This window comes from Pelodiscus sinensis, chromosome 8 (assembly GCF_052426305.1).
Source record: "Pelodiscus sinensis isolate ZL-2025 chromosome 8, ASM5242630v1, whole genome shotgun sequence".
NCBI lineage: Eukaryota > Metazoa > Chordata > Testudines > Trionychidae > Pelodiscus > Pelodiscus sinensis.
The window spans coordinates 28281968-28298362 of NC_143059.1; the positions used below are offsets into that span (position 1 = coordinate 28281968).

The 16395-nt window shown below is 50.5% G+C and overlaps 1 protein-coding gene across 1 annotated transcript; it reads left to right on the forward strand.

The window, feature by feature from the left end:
- Positions 1-14963: 14963 nt before the first annotated feature.
- On the forward strand, positions 14964-16354 carry NEUROG3 (neurogenin 3). Its single transcript, XM_075935630.2, has one exon. The coding sequence runs from the start codon at positions 14964-14966 to the stop codon at positions 15711-15713; it is 750 nt and encodes a 249-aa protein (XP_075791745.2). The 3' UTR covers positions 15714-16354.
- Positions 16355-16395: the final 41 nt, after the last annotated feature.

The following is a 16395-nucleotide window of genomic DNA, read 5'->3' on the forward strand; positions in this document are numbered from 1 at the left end:
TAAAGTCATTGGGATAATGTTATACTTCAAGGTCTAACTTGAAGTTCTGGCTGGAGAGAGGGAGATTGTTGTTCTTTTCATTTGCATTCCTTGTTTGTTTTGGTGTATAAATGTAAAGGTCTGGCATTGGAACAGGAGAAGAAAGCATCAGTGGGAGATTAGTTCTGCAAAGCCAGCAGAAATAAGTGATGTTTGAGGAGGGCTGGAAGCTAAGTCAGTAGGGTAGTTTGGTGAAAGAGAAGAGAGAGAGGCTGTTGGGGAGCCAATATGAAAAAAGATCAGCAAGAAGTGAGGAGTGGGCACAGTGCACCACAGAGAGAGAGTCTCCTTCCAGAATTGTTTAAAGCCCTGAGTCAAAGACAAGAAATTTGAACTTACCATAAAAAGTTACAGGAAGGCTGTGAGAAGGGACTTTAGGGGTGGTGAGGTGATTGAAAGGGTAGGCGAGGAAGATGATTTTGGCTGTAATGGTTTGTCTAGACTGGAGAGCTGGGACAGACCCGGCTGTACATACTTGTATTTGATAATATCTCTTCCTACCCCTCCTTTGCTATCATTCCAACCTAAGCATTGTTGACTCGAGTCCCATGACTTGAACTGAAGTCTGACTTAAGTCGCCTAGGTGACTCGGCTTGAGACTCAACTCGGGTTCATTGTTTGTGACTTGAGACTCGACTTGAGACTTGCTAAGTTTGTTAAATCGACTTGGTGAAAAAATTGTCCGAAAATGCCGATATTGATGACTTGTACAAAAGTGACTTGACATTTTTTAAATTAAGACTTGAGACTCGACTTGGGACTTGAACTGTAGTGACTTGAGACTCAACTTGGACTTGACAATGACAACTTGACAACAACACTGCTAACCTGTGTGTGAAATGTGCCTGTTATATGGGGGGCCCATAAGGGTCTGAATGGGACTCATGACATCCCACTCTGGTGAATCCCATTGACCACCCCGGATGTCCTGGGAATCTGCTGCTGGGAAGCATTGGTTTTATTTGCTCTGGGATAACAGAAATCACACCAAGACCTCAACCTTCCTGTCTGACCCCTTTACCTGATTGTCTATAACATCATGTTCTGATACTTAATTTATTCCTGGTTGACAATATTAGTAATTGCACAAAGGCCAGGTTTTCCCTAATGTGGATCAAACATGGGAAGTATTGGCCATACATAACTGCAATTGAAGTTAATGGGAATTGAATGCCCCCAACTTCTTGTGGGCTCAGGATCATTGAAGTGTATACTCCATCTGCTAAAGAACCCATCACTAGAGCCCTTCAAATCTACAAATATCTGCTTTATAGCCACAGGTATCCGCATTCGCAGGTGTGGTTGCAGATATCCAAGGCTCATTTCGAAGATATGGAGGTGGGTCCAAATTTCTTACCTAGAACCCAGTACAAATTTCATATCTAGAGCCTGGAAATTTTGTGGCTATCAGCTTTATATCCGTGGTGTGGCTGCGGATACCAATGGATCATTTTTGCAGATGTGGATGCAGATACCAATTGTGTGTCCACGCAGAGCTCTACCCATTACCTCCAGTTTTCATCCACTACCTTGTTCCTTGGCTCCTCGGAAAACATTGAAAGGTGATTGTACCACAGATTCATTAACATTCCGCTCTTTCTCTTTGTTCAGGGCTTCTGTGAAATTCCACTCTTCAACTGGACTTCAGTACACATTTAGCTGAAGCTACGCCACAGAGCTTGCCAGAGGACTGAAACTATAAACCTTTTCCATATGCAGTGAACTTCTCCCACCATCAGGCCTGATAATGTATTTTTGTCAAGTGCTAAGCCCATTTCCTGTTCAAAGACTCTAGTTAGAGTTTTTCTCAGTTCAGGTAACAACTGCTTTCTCCAAGTGGGTCCTAATTAAATATATTCCCAGAGATTAAAACAGTTTTCTGTTTTCTATGCATATAACTATGTGTCCTGTCCAAATCTGAAATGGTTTGCAATGGTACTCATATATATCTTTATTAAAGGCAAGGGTAGTGGGACACCTATTATTAAGTTTGCCTGATACTTTCCATTGTAAGACCCCATTTTCAGTTACTTATGATTTTGCCAAACTTTAACCACTTGAGCTGAAATTTGCCATGCCTGGTGTTTGTGTGGTTTTTTTTTTTTAATTTCAGTCAAAGCAGCTCAGTCAATGCCAAGAACTAGGGGAAACACATTGATAAAATACACTGCTAGGAAAAAGACATTGTTTTGCCAAGTTAAAAAATTTTGGTGAGCTTTTAATTTAATAGTTTCAGTGCCCCCATACTTTGGAGCAGGGACTTGAATTTTGGCCTTTGGGTCAGGGATACGCCATTTAACATACCCATGAAAAAATCTGTCTAAATTTGCGCATGCTATAAACCTTTAAAAATAAATAATCCCTAGATTCATCTTAGACTTTAACAGCAAAACACCCCAAAGATTCTGGTTTCACTGGGCATGCTCAGCTTGGGGCTAAGAAGGCCTTTCTCTACAATTGCAGCTCTGTGCTGCTATGGACTGGTCCAGTCCAAACATCTGGACTGAGAGCAAAGAAACAATGTTTTCTGTGCTCTCAGTGACTCCTCTCCTGGGCCCAGGCAGTGTACAGGAGGAAGCCCCTTGATTTGATTGGAGAGGTGACAAAAGCCAGACATTTGTGGAGAGGAAGGGGAGTAGATTGGGTCAAGAAGCGTTAGAAGAGAGAACAGAAAGACTGGATTCTAGAAGAGAGAAGGGGGGCAACTGGGGCTGGGAGTTGGGGTGCAGGCCTGGCCAAAGTGTTTGCGGGGCCCAAGGGAGGAGGCTGGGAGCGGGGCCCTAGGCTCGGCCAGTGGATGGTGAATACTTAGCAGCACAGGACCCCGAAAGCATGGGACTCAAGGCATTAGTCTTGCTCACCTTGCCCTAGGACTGGGCCTGTTGGGGTGGGAGGAGATTGGTTAAGAGTCAGAGTGGAGATTAGGGCGGGAAAGTCCGGGCAAGGGAAATGAGACTGGAAATCAGGGAAGGAAATGGGTAGGGGAGATTGGGCTCCATTTGGTGGATGAGAAACTGAAACTGGTTGGGGAGACTGGCACTGATCATCAGTGTGGCTTGGGGGAGGAGTGGGGAGACAGATCAGATGAGAGGAATAGAGGTTCAGAGACAAAATTGGGACTGGCTAGAGAGACAGACTGGAAAAAGGAGGTAGCATCCTACAAGCATTTCAATAAGTCTAAACACATGCTTATCTACTTAACCTCTGTTTTAACAATGCTAACTCAGGTGAGCCAAATTGGTTTCCAGCTGAGCATTTGTTGATGTTCAGTGAGGCTTAGGGCTTGGTAGAAGCTGGTAGTTGGTCTGCCATCATCATCTACACTACATCGGGAAGGGCCGCTAACATTTGGAGGACAGGGTTAAAATTCAAAACAACCACAACGAACTGGAGAATTGGTCTGAAATCAAAAGGATGAAATTTGATGAAGATAAGTGCAAAGTACTTCAATTAGGAAGGAAAAATTAAATGTACGGCCACAAGATGGGAAACAACCGATTGGTGGAAGTACTGTTGAAAAGGACTTGGAGTTATAGCAGATCACATATTGACTGAGTCAACAATGTGATGTAATTGTGGAAAAAAGTTAATGTCAATCTTGGGTGTATTAACAGGTGTGTCATATATAAGACATGGCAGGTAACTGTCCCACACTACATATCACTGGTATGCTTAGCTGACATATTGTGTCCAGTTCTGGGTGTCACTGTTTAGGAAAGATGTGGACAAATAAGAGAGAGACCTGAGAAGAGTAACACAAATGTTATAAGGTTTGGAAAACCGGACCTGTGAGGAATGGTTTAAAAAAAATGGGCATGTTTAGTTCTGAGAAAAGAAAACTGAGTGGAGCCTTATAAATCTTCAAATATGTTAAGGGGTTTTACAAAGAGAATAGGAATCAATTGTTCTCCATGTCCACTGAAGGTAAGACAAGAAGTAATAGCCTTGAGGCATGTCTACAGGAGGGAGAAGATCGGCCCTCCAGAGGTCGATATTCGAGTGTTCAGTGGGTCTAATGTTCAGTGGGTCTAATGTTCAGTGGGTCTAATGTAGACCCATAAATCGAACGCTGAAGGCAGCTTCTGCCGGCGTCTGGTACTCCTTGTTCTGTGAGGAGTAAGGGAAACTGACGGGCGCATGTGCTCCTATTGGCCTCCTGCTGTGTGGATGCCACCATGGCTCGGTTCAAGGTATGCCAACTCGACCTGTGAATTTTGCATAGCTGGAGTTGTGTACCTTAAATCAACCCATCTGGTCTAGTATAGGCCAGGCCTTAATTTGTAGCAAGAGAGATTTAGATTAGATATTAGAGAAACAAAATTCTATCTATCAGGGTAACTGAGCTCTGGAATTGGCTTCAAAGATGGTTGTGGAATTCCTGTCATTGGAGATTTTATAAGAACAGGTGGAGAACATGAGAATGTAAGAACAGCCATACTGGGTTGGACCAAAGGTCCATCTAACCCAGTATTCTGTCTCCTGACAGTGGCCAATGCCAGGTGCTCGAGAGGCAACGAACAGACAAGGAATGGGCAACAGGAAAAAGTGGCATGGGAGCATATTATTAAAGATTGCCATATGCACAAGGGAGGAAAGGTTGAATGAAGGTTGCACAGGCAACTTTAGTTATGTCATTTCCTATCTTTTTTGTGCTTGACTTTGTGACTCTAATAATGCTATTTTACCTGAACGGTTTCTGTGTGTGGTTATAAAAATGCTAGATGCTCCTCTGCATGTTATATTTGTATTAGATTCTTAAGCCTTTTTGTCTTTCAAGTTACACTCATGTTTAGTGTCTTCATTTTACATGTATGTAAAAGCACAGCTAAAGGGCTAATTTTCACATCCCGGTTCTTTCTCTTCCTCCTCTATGACTTATGAAATGGCATTTTCATATCTTAAGAGATTCCCTTGATACTATCTAATAATTCACAAAGGAGTTTCAGCTTTGTCTCTATATCTTCTGGCAGTGTTTTACTCTGGGATTTGGAGAGGATATTATCCTTGGACAGATCTATGTATTCACTAGATAGGGAAAAATCAGTGTTATAGACTACAGCTTTTAGTAATTCATTGCCAAGCCTTGCCAATTCTCATGTGCTCTGGTGTGTTTAACCTTTGATCTGTGGTGCTTTCCTGTCAGAATAGAAGCCATTCCTTTGATTATTTTCAGAGGTCAGAAAGAATTGTGAATCTTTTTGAATGACACTTAGAAGCAGGTGAAGAGTTTAACAGCTTGTAGGAGTACCAGTTGGAGCCAATTATAACTTGATTGACCTGTTAGGACTTCAAAATGCCTAGAAAACATGGCTTTGTCCAGGATGGAGATTTTGTTTAGAAAGCTGATAGTTTGCTATATGTAAATACCCATGTAGTGCTCATTTAGAAATAATGACAAAAGGAGGGCTTACCCACATTTATCCTTACATCAGAATTCAGTATTTCACACCAGGCTGCACAAGGAAATTGGGGCAGCCAAACAGTTCACCTGGTGGTAAAAGGCTCCTTTGCCTAAATTGTATCTGTATCTGCCATTTTTAATTACAATTGCTCTTTAAGGCCCCAAATCAGCAAGATACTTAAGTACATAGCTAACTTTAAGCAAGTGATGTCAAGTAAATGGAACTACTGGCAGGCTTCAAGTTAGCCACATGCTTCAGTATGTCTACACAGCATGCTAAAGTAGAATTAAGCTATGCAGCTTCAGCTACATGATTTACATAGCTGAATTTGAAATAGCTTATTTTGGCTTTTGGCACTGTCTACACAGCGGGAAGTAAAAGGAAGAACACTCTTCCTTTGACTGCCCTTACTCCTCATGAAATGAGGGTTACCATGAGTTGGAGTAAGAAGTCCTCCAGCTCATTATTTTGGAATAAAGGCTTGTAGTGTAGATGCTCACTATGTTATTTCAGAATAACATCAGTTATTCCGAAATAATGCTGCAGTGTAGACCTATTTTCAGTGACAGGATAAACTGGGGGCCTAAAGGCCTGGTCCTCATGTACTGAAAACTTCCTGTACTTTCAATGGGAGTTTTGCTTTACTAAATTCTTCAAGATTAAGCCAGACATTTGTCTTGCCATTTAAAAGCATGACCCTTTGAAAACCATGGGGGTAGAGTATCTGATTTAAATAGGAACCCTAGCTCTTTGCCTGGAGTTTCACACAGCAGTACATCCATGCCCACACATCTATTCTCTATATACTGTGCTTTGGGGTTGGATCCTGCTGCCATTCAACTCCTACTGACTCATGTGATGGAAGGATGGGCACCTTCACCTGACAGCCGCATCTGTCACAGATGTACCCTCCCTCTTCTTGCATGGCCATGTTTTGCAAACAGTTGGGAAAGTGCCATGGTTAAATGGTTAAAGCCATTGAGGCCTCATCCTGCATTTCACACTCAGGCCTGACTCCAGTGTCTTCCCTCCAGCTTTTGCCTGTTAATAACATAGCAACTGCCCAGCCCATCCTGATACCCTTCCTAGGGCAGGTTGTCGTACTCAGCCCAGGGGTTACTCCCCGAGTAAGACTGGGCAGGATCGGGTCCTTTCCCATTGCCCTGACTCAGGCGGCGAAGCGGGGCCGGCTGCCTGTTGCTAGCTAACCTTAGTCTATGGAGCCAGAGCTGTTTTCTCCTGCGCGCCCCCTGGGCTCCTTGCGCAAAAGACGCGGGCGAACAGCAGGAAGCTTGACTGTGCTCACTGGCACTGGCTAGGGGGTTGCAACACGCTTTGCTGCTTCCCCCATTCACTGCTCGGAGGCGGGTTGCTGCCCCGCGCTTGACGCTTAGCCGAGTGCTGGGTGGTTTCCCGGGAAGCCAGCACGTTGGTCAGCGCGCTCGCCCGGGCTGGAGAAGCGCTGGGGCCCGGGCGCTGGCCTGGGGGAGGGGGTAGAGGAGGGGAGTCCCACCGACTTCCATTGCTCGGCGGCGGCTGGGTGAGAGAGGGAGCTGTCCCCTTTCCCGCCCCGCTCCTGGTAAAGTGCAAGGGGGAGGGGAGTGCGCTGGCCCCCCGATCTCTGCCAGTCTGTTTGGGGGGAGTAGAGGGCACGTTGGAGCGGCCAGAGGTGCCCTGGAGAGGCCGGTGCTGAACTGGGCGTTGGAGCCAAAGGCAAATCAGACTGATCTGGCTGGCCAGTCTCTGGGTTGAACAATGAGCGACGAGTGGAAGAGCGTTTGGAGGAGACGAGAAACCCTTCGCCAGCTCCGGCCCGGGCTAGCTGCGGGCCGGTATCTGGGCTCTTCTTGGTCATTCCCTGGCCGATGCATGACCCTCAGCACACGCTGGTGTTGAGTGTGAACGCGATCGGACTGGCATGTCAGTGTAGTGGCCTGTGGAGGAAAAGTCTCACTCACTGCTGAGCGCTTGGCTTGGGCAGGGCTGCCCTTGGAAAGGACGAGGCAGCAATGAACGCGCCTGCCCTGAGCAAATAATCCCACCAACCGGCTTCTCACGGACGCTGCCCTTCCTTCCCTGCCCCTCCAGCTGCGGGCGCTCCTCCGGGAAGCCCCGGGGCTCGGAAGGCGAGATGTGCCCAGAGTCTGTGTTCGAGCGTCTCCTCCCTCGTCCAGGGTGCGATAGAGACGGTGCCCGTTTGGTTACAGGGTCCCCAAGGCTCGCGCCAGCCCCCGCAGTTTAATGTCCGATTCCAGCACCTGTCAGTAAAAGCCCCTTTGAATGAACCGGCTCCCAGGCGGGGCCAAGTCTCCGGTCCCATCCTCTGCCTCTTCCTCCCCCACTGACTTGTTGGCCCGATGTGCCAAGCCCGGCCAGAGCGCTGCCTCTGGGGCAAAGCTACCGGGTTCTCTCCCGACCGCCCTCCGGGGATGTGGCTCAGCTTTCCCGGTGGAGAGGTCGGAGAAGGGGGCGCACGGAGCTGAGGGGACGAACTGATTTCTCAGCAGCGGCGGGGCCCGGACCAGAGAGGGCTTTTAAACCCGCTGTTAGCGCGGACACGTGCCATGCTCCTGGAGTGAGCGCTAAGAACCAGGCCTCCCGCTCTCCCAGCCGGCCTGCCCTTGTCTCAGCTCCGGGGGCGCAGCCTGGCACCGCAGAAGGGAATCGGCCCTTCATGGCACCTGCACATCTCCGCTTGGTGCTGGTTGGTTTTTTTCCTCGGGAAAACGCTGCTTGGATGAGCTGCCTTGCACAAAGGGGGGCATATGTGCACCTCTCGCCTGGCATATGTGGCCCTTGTGTCCTAACGGCGCGTTTGTGTATGTGTGTGGGTGGTGGTGGGGGGGGGGGGGGGGGAGAGGACGTACATCTGTTGAACTTGACAATAAAGTCACATAACAGAGCCGTTGTCAGCAAGATTAGTGGGTCTGTCATCTCAAAAGAAGGCGCAAAGATGCCGGCCACAGGTATTATATTATGGGTAGGTATGTTAGCAAGAGCAGCTGCTCTCCCCGGCGCTCTGAAGTGTGCACATATTCGCTAAACATATGTCACCACAAATCACAGTATCTTTGTAATAGTCTCGCACGTCCTGGCTGGGGTGGGGAGGGGAAGGAAGGGGAAGCAAGGCTCTGGGACGCCTCCGCTCCCACAACAGGTGGTACGGTGCGCACTGCACCTTTTCACGCGTTGAGCGCTGCCCGGCTCCTTGGTTTCCGCTAAAACGATCTCGAGAGTTTGTTTGTCATTTGCTGAATAAGGGAGTCGGGGGGGGGGGGTGCCAATAAAGGCTCTGGCCACTTTGGAGAGCCCCCATCGCTTGTGTTTCCCCTCCCATGTGCTCCCCGCGCGCCTTGGGCTCGTCTGGAAAAAGGCATATGGTGAGCCTTTCACCTATCCAAAAAGGCTCCCAGAGCGCATGGGGGCTGCCACTGGTGCAGACGGTTAATTTTATTTTATTAAATTGTATTTACCTTCCCAGTTTGTGGAGGGGGGGAGAGACCCAGACCAGCCAAGTGTTATCTCAACTCCCTTCCTTAAATTAAACAGCACCAGTTGGTCAGAGCAGACTGCAGGCAAGTCCCAGATTGCAAAACATCCCCAACGCCTGACAGATGAAAGATGGGATGGAGCTCAACTGGTTACCATATGTTTTCAATAAAATAAGACAAATAGGACAGGGAGATAGGGATTGCAGTAAACCTGTTATAAAGTAGCATAAAATAGTCTAATGTAAACGACATAAGGGCCCCTCCTGGAAGGGCCATTTAATGCCAGCTCTGTAGTGAAGCTGCCCAGACAGGTGTGAGTAGGAACCTAATGCAGTCCCCCCCCTAGATTTTTATCACGTTTGTGGTAATATTGTGCTTGTTATGCTAACTATGAGTAAACAGAACCGAGCAGTCATTGTGGCACTAGGAGAGAGTTATCAGAAAGTGGCAGTGTAGAGGTGATTTAACAATAAACTTGCCTTGTTTCCCAGCAGGTGATGGCTGCCCCCAGCCTCATGATTAATGTTTCCCAAAGCACTTCACTTTACAATCTCTTGTAATTATTTATTAAACGAAATCTATTTATTATTATTTTAGCAAACAGTGGTACCAGGTGGGGCTTTCTTTTCCTCTTCAGCTTTTGTTTGAAGGACGTTTGAAGTGGGCAGTCTAAGGGTTGGAAACTCGCTCACCAGATTTTTGTCAACCATTTGCACAAGCACAAAAATCTGCCAGGGCCTTGCTATTCATTTTCCCCTTGTTGCAAATCTAAAAGGGCACACAAAATTCGAGAGGCAAGAAAAGTGCCCCCTCCCAGTCCCCCCTGAAAAATGAACGAACAAGGCTTTCAGACCCCAAGCAGCCTCCCTTTTTAAAGGACTCACAGACACTCACCAGATGCACATGCCTTTGGGAGGCTCATGTTAACCCTGCCTCTTTCCTGCGCTTCTGGAGACGGCAGTGCGCAAAGGGGCGCCATGTGCCTGGGTTGGGGGGAGCCCACAGATCCCTGCTGACGGGGGAAAGCAGTAAGGGGCCAGGGACACATTTCCAGCCCTAGAGAAGGAGCTGTTTCAGCACCACCGCTTTACACATAGATATCCGTTACAACTCCCAGCTCGAATCCCCACGGCCATACTGGAGCGATGTCAGAAGTGTTTTGGTGAAGGAGAGTGAACTTTTAAAGGCTTCCAAACCACACCGTGTGTGCTTTACAAGCACTCTTGTCTCTTCCCCTCTCTGGTCGATAAGTGGCTTCAGGACAGTTAGAAATGTCATAGCCTTTCAAATCGAAACCTCGGGGAACTAAATGTGCCCCCCGCAGAGATAATTCCCGCTGACCAGTATAGCTATTGCGCAAAAACCCTGGGCACGTTTTGCGCACAGCAGTGACTGCTCCTGTTCCTTGGTGCTGCGCGAGTTCTGCAAAGGAAAAAGAGTTCAGGTCTCAAAATTGGTGACATCGCCTTTCCCCGGGGATTCTGGCCTCAGCCAGGCTCCAAACCATTCCCTGCATGTGCGGGAAGAAGTTCCATCCACTTCCTCCGTGGGAAAGCAAACGTGCAGCTGTGCTCACCGGACGCCTCCTCACTTCTCCCGGACCGCTTGCAGGGAGCACGCCCCCCGGCAGCGCTCCTGTTCACTGGGTTCCCCAAAAGCTAGACACGAGCTATTTGATTAGTGCAGCTGAGTCTCCAGGGGAAAACTTTATGCTCATCTTAATGGGGGATATTTTTTTCTCATGCACAGTCTGGAACGCCAGCCTTCTACAATGCAGAGAAAACCAAATCGTCCCACTACTGGGTTAATGTCTAAATGCCACTCCTGGGTTTCCATCATCACTGCACAAATCCTGTCTGCTGTCTCTTCCTTCGGGCTCCTTCCTAATTTTTAGAAGCCTGCCTAGCATTCTAGTCCCGAGCGTTTGTTGTGCTCTCCGCTCTATATAAGGTTAGGCTCTCACCCATCTAGGGATGCTCATTCAAGCTAGATACAGGCGTTGATTTACTTTTTCCTGGTTCGCATTATATATTAAATGAGGGGATGGGTGCTGAAGGGCAGAGACAAATTTGAAAGATGGTGCCTTGAGTCCTGGAGCTGCAATATCACACGTTGGGGCCTAGAAAAGAGCTTAGCGATAGATACAGAGCTTTTCTTTGGGGATGTGGAATGGCCAGGGAGAGGCCTCCCTATCTCGCTTTTCTTTATGGGGAGTAGGAGAGCACATTTCGGAAGATTCTCCCTGCTTTGCAGTCTGCTGCACAAGGAGATGAGGATGAAGTTCACAGGTGGCTTCCGTCCTTGCCTCTTCTTCAGTGGAGAGTTGGGAAAGGAGGCCAAAGGGACCACGGAGGAATGTGCTTTAGGAGGTCAACATAGTGGGCCAAGTGCCCCGTGGGCAAGGGGATGTGAACGGGAGGTAGTTAGGAAGTAGAGCTCTATCTTGGCCAAAGCTAATCACATTGCGCCTTTCCACAGGCTTAGGAACAGGGAACGAAACCATTCTCTTCTCTGCCCTGCGTAGGCTTCTTAGACTCCTTGTGCTGGGGTCAACAAAGAGAAAGTGAGTACACAAGGGACTGTGTTGGATGCCAGTGATGCATCTACACACATGGAACCAATTAGAAGCCAGCATGGGAACACTTGCAGAATTTTCTGGGTGCCCGTACACTGGCTGTCTTGCTGGACCACTCTATGTGTCTTGAGCCTTAGTCCAGCCAACTGATGGGTTCATATGGATTTGCTAGAAAGCTGAATATATCGGAGTGGGAGCCCTACATGAGGAAGCCCCCCCCTTAATAGAAGGGGGACATATAGGAAGTCGGATGTCCCAAACGAGAAGCCTACCTAGACCTGGTAGATGTCTCACAGAAGCAGCCTGCATGAGAGAGGTATGGCTCTCTCCGGGCGTATAGCTGTATACCCAGGGCATCCCGTTACTAACGTGCATTTCTTGAGGAACAAAGCGTGGGCTACATATAGGGTGCGATCTTGTAGGCTAGGCCACTGAGAGCTTCCCTATAGATTTCAGTAGGCACAGGATCTATCCCAAAAGAGCAAGAAGAACCGCATGGCCCTATTTTTGTCCGAGAAGGGAAGAAAAGCTAACCGGCAGTAACCTCCCACAAACACCCTCTGGAGCAGCCTCCCCCCCTAGAGCAGGGATGTCTTCTACTGCGGCAGAGATATTGGGAACCTTTCCCGCAGCTGCTCTGGCACACGCGGCCGTCTTTGGCATCTAGAAGTGAAACTGCCCAATCAGAGTGCCCAGGTGAGGGAGTCTTTGAACCCCTCCGTGTGACAGCGCGGGCCAGTCTGTACAGAAGTCACGGGAAGTGCGGTGCTTGGTGATCGCGGCAGTCTCGCTCCCCTAGCCGGCCCGCGAGCTACACACAAAGCGCTTGCTTCAGTTCGCCTCCGGATGCGCCTGTTCTCCTCCAAAGCCTGGCAAAGAGCCCCTGTGACCGTTGGCCCTCCCTCCTGCAGGGTCACCAGCTGAGAGGGGACTAGTAAGTCACAGTGGGCGGTATCCATGGCCTGTCCTCAGGGGATGCGCAGCGTTGCTGTAGGGTGTTAAGGGCTTTCCCCCTTTCACCCCAGAGATGGCTGCCGTCCAGTACTGTGGGGGAGTCCCAGCCTGCACATAGTCCTGCGAGTCTAAGGCTGTTTAGCTTGTTGGCTCTCCATGTAAGCTGTTAGTATTATTGCCAGTAATTAAGATGTAACAGAGGCATCGAATCCTTGCTAGTCAGTGCCAGTTAAGCTACCGAGATATTTCCCAACGCTCCCTGGACAGTACAAGTGTAGCAACCACAGGGATTCTCGCTTCTCCAGGCTACGTCTTTCCTTTGAAGTCTCTCCTTGCCTGTTTTCTCCGTGTTGGGGCTCCTTGATGTATTTGGCAAATATGGCACCTACATTTTCTAACATCTACGGACAGAGGGGCATGTCATTTTAATATAAACAATGTAAATACCCCTGTTCACTCTTGACCCATGATACGGATATTAAGAGCTGCAGAAAGGGCACTTTGGTGTCAGTGGAAGGAACTGATGGGAATTCTCTGTGATAAGACCGCGCCAAATAAACTAAAGAGCCACGTGTAGGAAATGATGCTGAGGCCCGCCAGGAGATGAGGGTCGGAATGCTGGCCACTGAGGAAGAGGAGGACCACGGCTCCTTCACACTGCTCACATGAGCGTGCTCAGGCGGAGGCTGGGTGCGAAGAGACGCCATGGGCTATGCAGTGAAATGGCACGAGCCATGATGCAGGTTGGCCCCATCACAGAAAAGCTGAAGCGTATCCGCTGAACTGGCTGGGTCATGGGAGATGCCTGGCGGGGGTCGTGCTGGCCAGAGAGTACAAGGGCTGATAGTCAGGGGAAAAAGGCCACCAGCCAGATCTAGAGAAAGGTGGGTCAAGGCACTGAAGAAGGCTGATGTCAGCTTGGAGGATGCACTTGTCAGGAACGCTTGGCAATGAAGAACAAGAGCTACCACGCAGGTCTGGCATGGCGAGGCAAAGGCCACTGTTATTTTTCTCATGGCATTTTTGTCTTCCTGTATTTTGTGGTGGAAACTCAATATTTCGTATGAGTCCATATTTTAAAAAAGGAGCCAGTTTCAAGTATTCATCTGTGGGAGCCGCTAGGGTTTGTGCTTGGTCCTAAAACAAATCATGAAGCCGCTTATTCTTTTGGGACTTACGTGTATAGTATAAGCTATTGCTTAAGTAACTGTGAGCATCTATCACGTTTCACCATCCTTAAAATTAGGCCGGCCTGTACGATGTAAAGAGTTTCCAAAGCCATTTACTAAAGAAAAGAAGCGGCGAGGGTGTTGTTTGTTGGTCCTCCCACCATTTCTTCCCCCCCAACCTCCTCGTGACTGGGCTGCGCCAAAGGGTCATATAGATGCCCAATTCTCGGTACGTGTTGATCCCAGCAAGAGCTGTTTTGCCCCCCTGCCAAACCTGAGAGCAAGGGATCAAGTGCGCTTAAGAATTTTGCGCCCTTCTTGTGTAGCTCTGAGTGCCTGTCGGGGTTTATAGAGGGGATCAGGGGCTGCTAGGACTTAGCTTGGATTGCAGGGCTCAGGGTGCCCCTGGGCCCCTTGGCTCAGGAGGAAAGAAGTGAATGAAGTGTGCCCTGGTGAGAAGCTGGCGTCGCAGCGAGGGGGCCGATTTACTTTGGCGATCTCTGTTGGCTCAGGCAGGGCTGGCAGCCCCGCGTCTGGGGACGCTAGTAAGTGGGTCACGGTGCCCTAGCCTCGGGCTGGTGGAGAGGCGAACCGACTCCCGGGGCTGCCGGCGCAGAGAGCGCTCAGAGCCGCGCCCTGCAGGAGCGGGGGCGGCGAAGGGACCTTTCCCAGCTGAAGGGCGTGTTCCCTGCTGACCCGAGCGCTGCGGCAATGACCCGTCCAGGCCTATTGCCGAGGCAGAATGGGGCTGGAGCCTCCCTTCTTCCTGCTCCTCCTCCCCCCGCCGGCCTGTGCGGGAGCAGCTAGAGGGACTCGCGTGGCTCTGCCCCAGGCCGCCGCTCTGATTGGCCGGCGGCGGGCAGCAATGAGCCAGGCACGCTCCGGACCGGGCCGATAAGATAAAGCGTGCCAAGGGGGCACACGCTGCATTGATCGGAAATCCCCATTGTCTCAGGCCTGCATATATAGGCGCTCAAAGGCAGTCGTGTGCCTGACGCGAAGCCTCCACTCCCCTGCACTTGAGCGAAGACTGCTCCGCGTCCCCACGGGGTCAGAAGACAAGGGACCCCTTTGGCCCGGCTCTTGCACCAGGGCGTCTCCCTCCGCGCCAGCCTCATCCCCGGGGGATCCAGGTAAGCGCCCCCTTCGCCCAGAGCTTCCTTGCGCACTCGGATCGATATCTGTGTTTTAAAGGGACCTGGGCGCCCCCGGCGCCCGCAGCTGCAGACCCAGGAGTCGCCGGGGACGCTGCCTGGTTGCCCTGAATTAGACGCGGGCTCAGCCCCACGGGTCCATGTGAGCAGATGCTGTGGGGCAGCGCGCCAGGCGCGGGATGGAAACTGACGGGTCCCTGTGCGTTGGGTTTCCCTGCAGGATGTCGCCCAAGACCGACTGCTCTCCCGGCGCCCCGGCGTCCAGCACAGGGGAGCGGTACTACGGCGCGCCTGCTGGTGAAGCCTCCCCTTCCTCCCTGGGCACGGGTAGCCTGTCTGCCTCGCCCAGCCCTCCCCGGAGCCGGCTGCAGGCAGGGGGCTGCCCTGCCGGAGCGGGACCCGGGAGAGTCCCCTCCCCGGACTCCAGGCAGTGCCCGCCGAAGAAGCAGAAGGCCAGACGGGGCCGCACGAAGGCCAAAAGCGAGGTGGTGCTGAGCAGGCAGAAGAGGAGCCGCAGGATGAAAGCCAACGACCGGGAGCGGAACCGCATGCACAACCTCAACTCCGCCCTGGACGCGCTGCGCAGCGTGCTGCCCACCTTCCCCGACGACGCCAAGCTCACCAAGATCGAGACGCTGCGCTTCGCCCACAACTACATCTGGGCGCTGACCGAGACCCTGCGCATGGCAGACCACAGCCTGCTGGGCGTGGGGCAGCCGGAGCCGGGCAGGGAACCCTTCCGGCAGCCAGTGGAGCTGGCCAGTCCCGGCAGCCTCTCGCCCTGTGAGTGGGACTCGCTGTACTCTCCGGGCTCGCAGGCGGGCAGCCTGAGCCCCACTGACTCCCTGGAGGACGGGGGCGCTTACCAGGCTGCGGACACCCTGGCCTGTCTCCGACCCAGCCCTCACGCCTTCCCCGAGTTTGTCTGAGGCCACCGCTGTGTCCTGGGGACTCCCGCTCCCCCTTTTCTGCCCCTGGACTAGTTTGCAGCTGCAAACACAAAACGACGCACGGATGGTCAAACCATGGACACGCACCGCCCGCGGCCCCAGGAGGAGAATGATCTTTGGAGGGACTTTCTGAAATCAGCTTTGCCTTAAAACATACTGGGGGTCAAACCCCTGGCTGTGCACTTTCTAGGGCTCCTGCTAGAGCCGGAGCAGGTAGGGGGCGCTAGGAACGCGGCAGGTTTAGAGAGGGATGCTTTTCTCTTTTTGTAATCCGGGACCCTCTCCCTCCGGTATGGGCGGTGGGGGTGTGTGTGATCCATGAGTCTCTGGCGGGTAAGTTTCAGACAAAGCTCTTTTTGATGTGAGATGGTCGCACGTCTTTAAAACAAATCAAATATTCGTACTGGGAAAAGGTAAATTATATTAATTTTGTCCCTCTTTGTATTTATTGAATATATTTCATAGCGGATATATATTTTGTACATAAGATTATTTTTGGCACCGGTTTAAATGATTGTACTGAACAGCTCGGGTGGTGATAATTAAAAAAAAAAAAAAGACAATAAAGCCTGTCTCCTCTAAAGCTGCTAGAGAATGTTTGGCACACACGCGGGGCTACTTGCCAATGAGTCATCAAGGAGCTGAGCATGCTACTGTACGT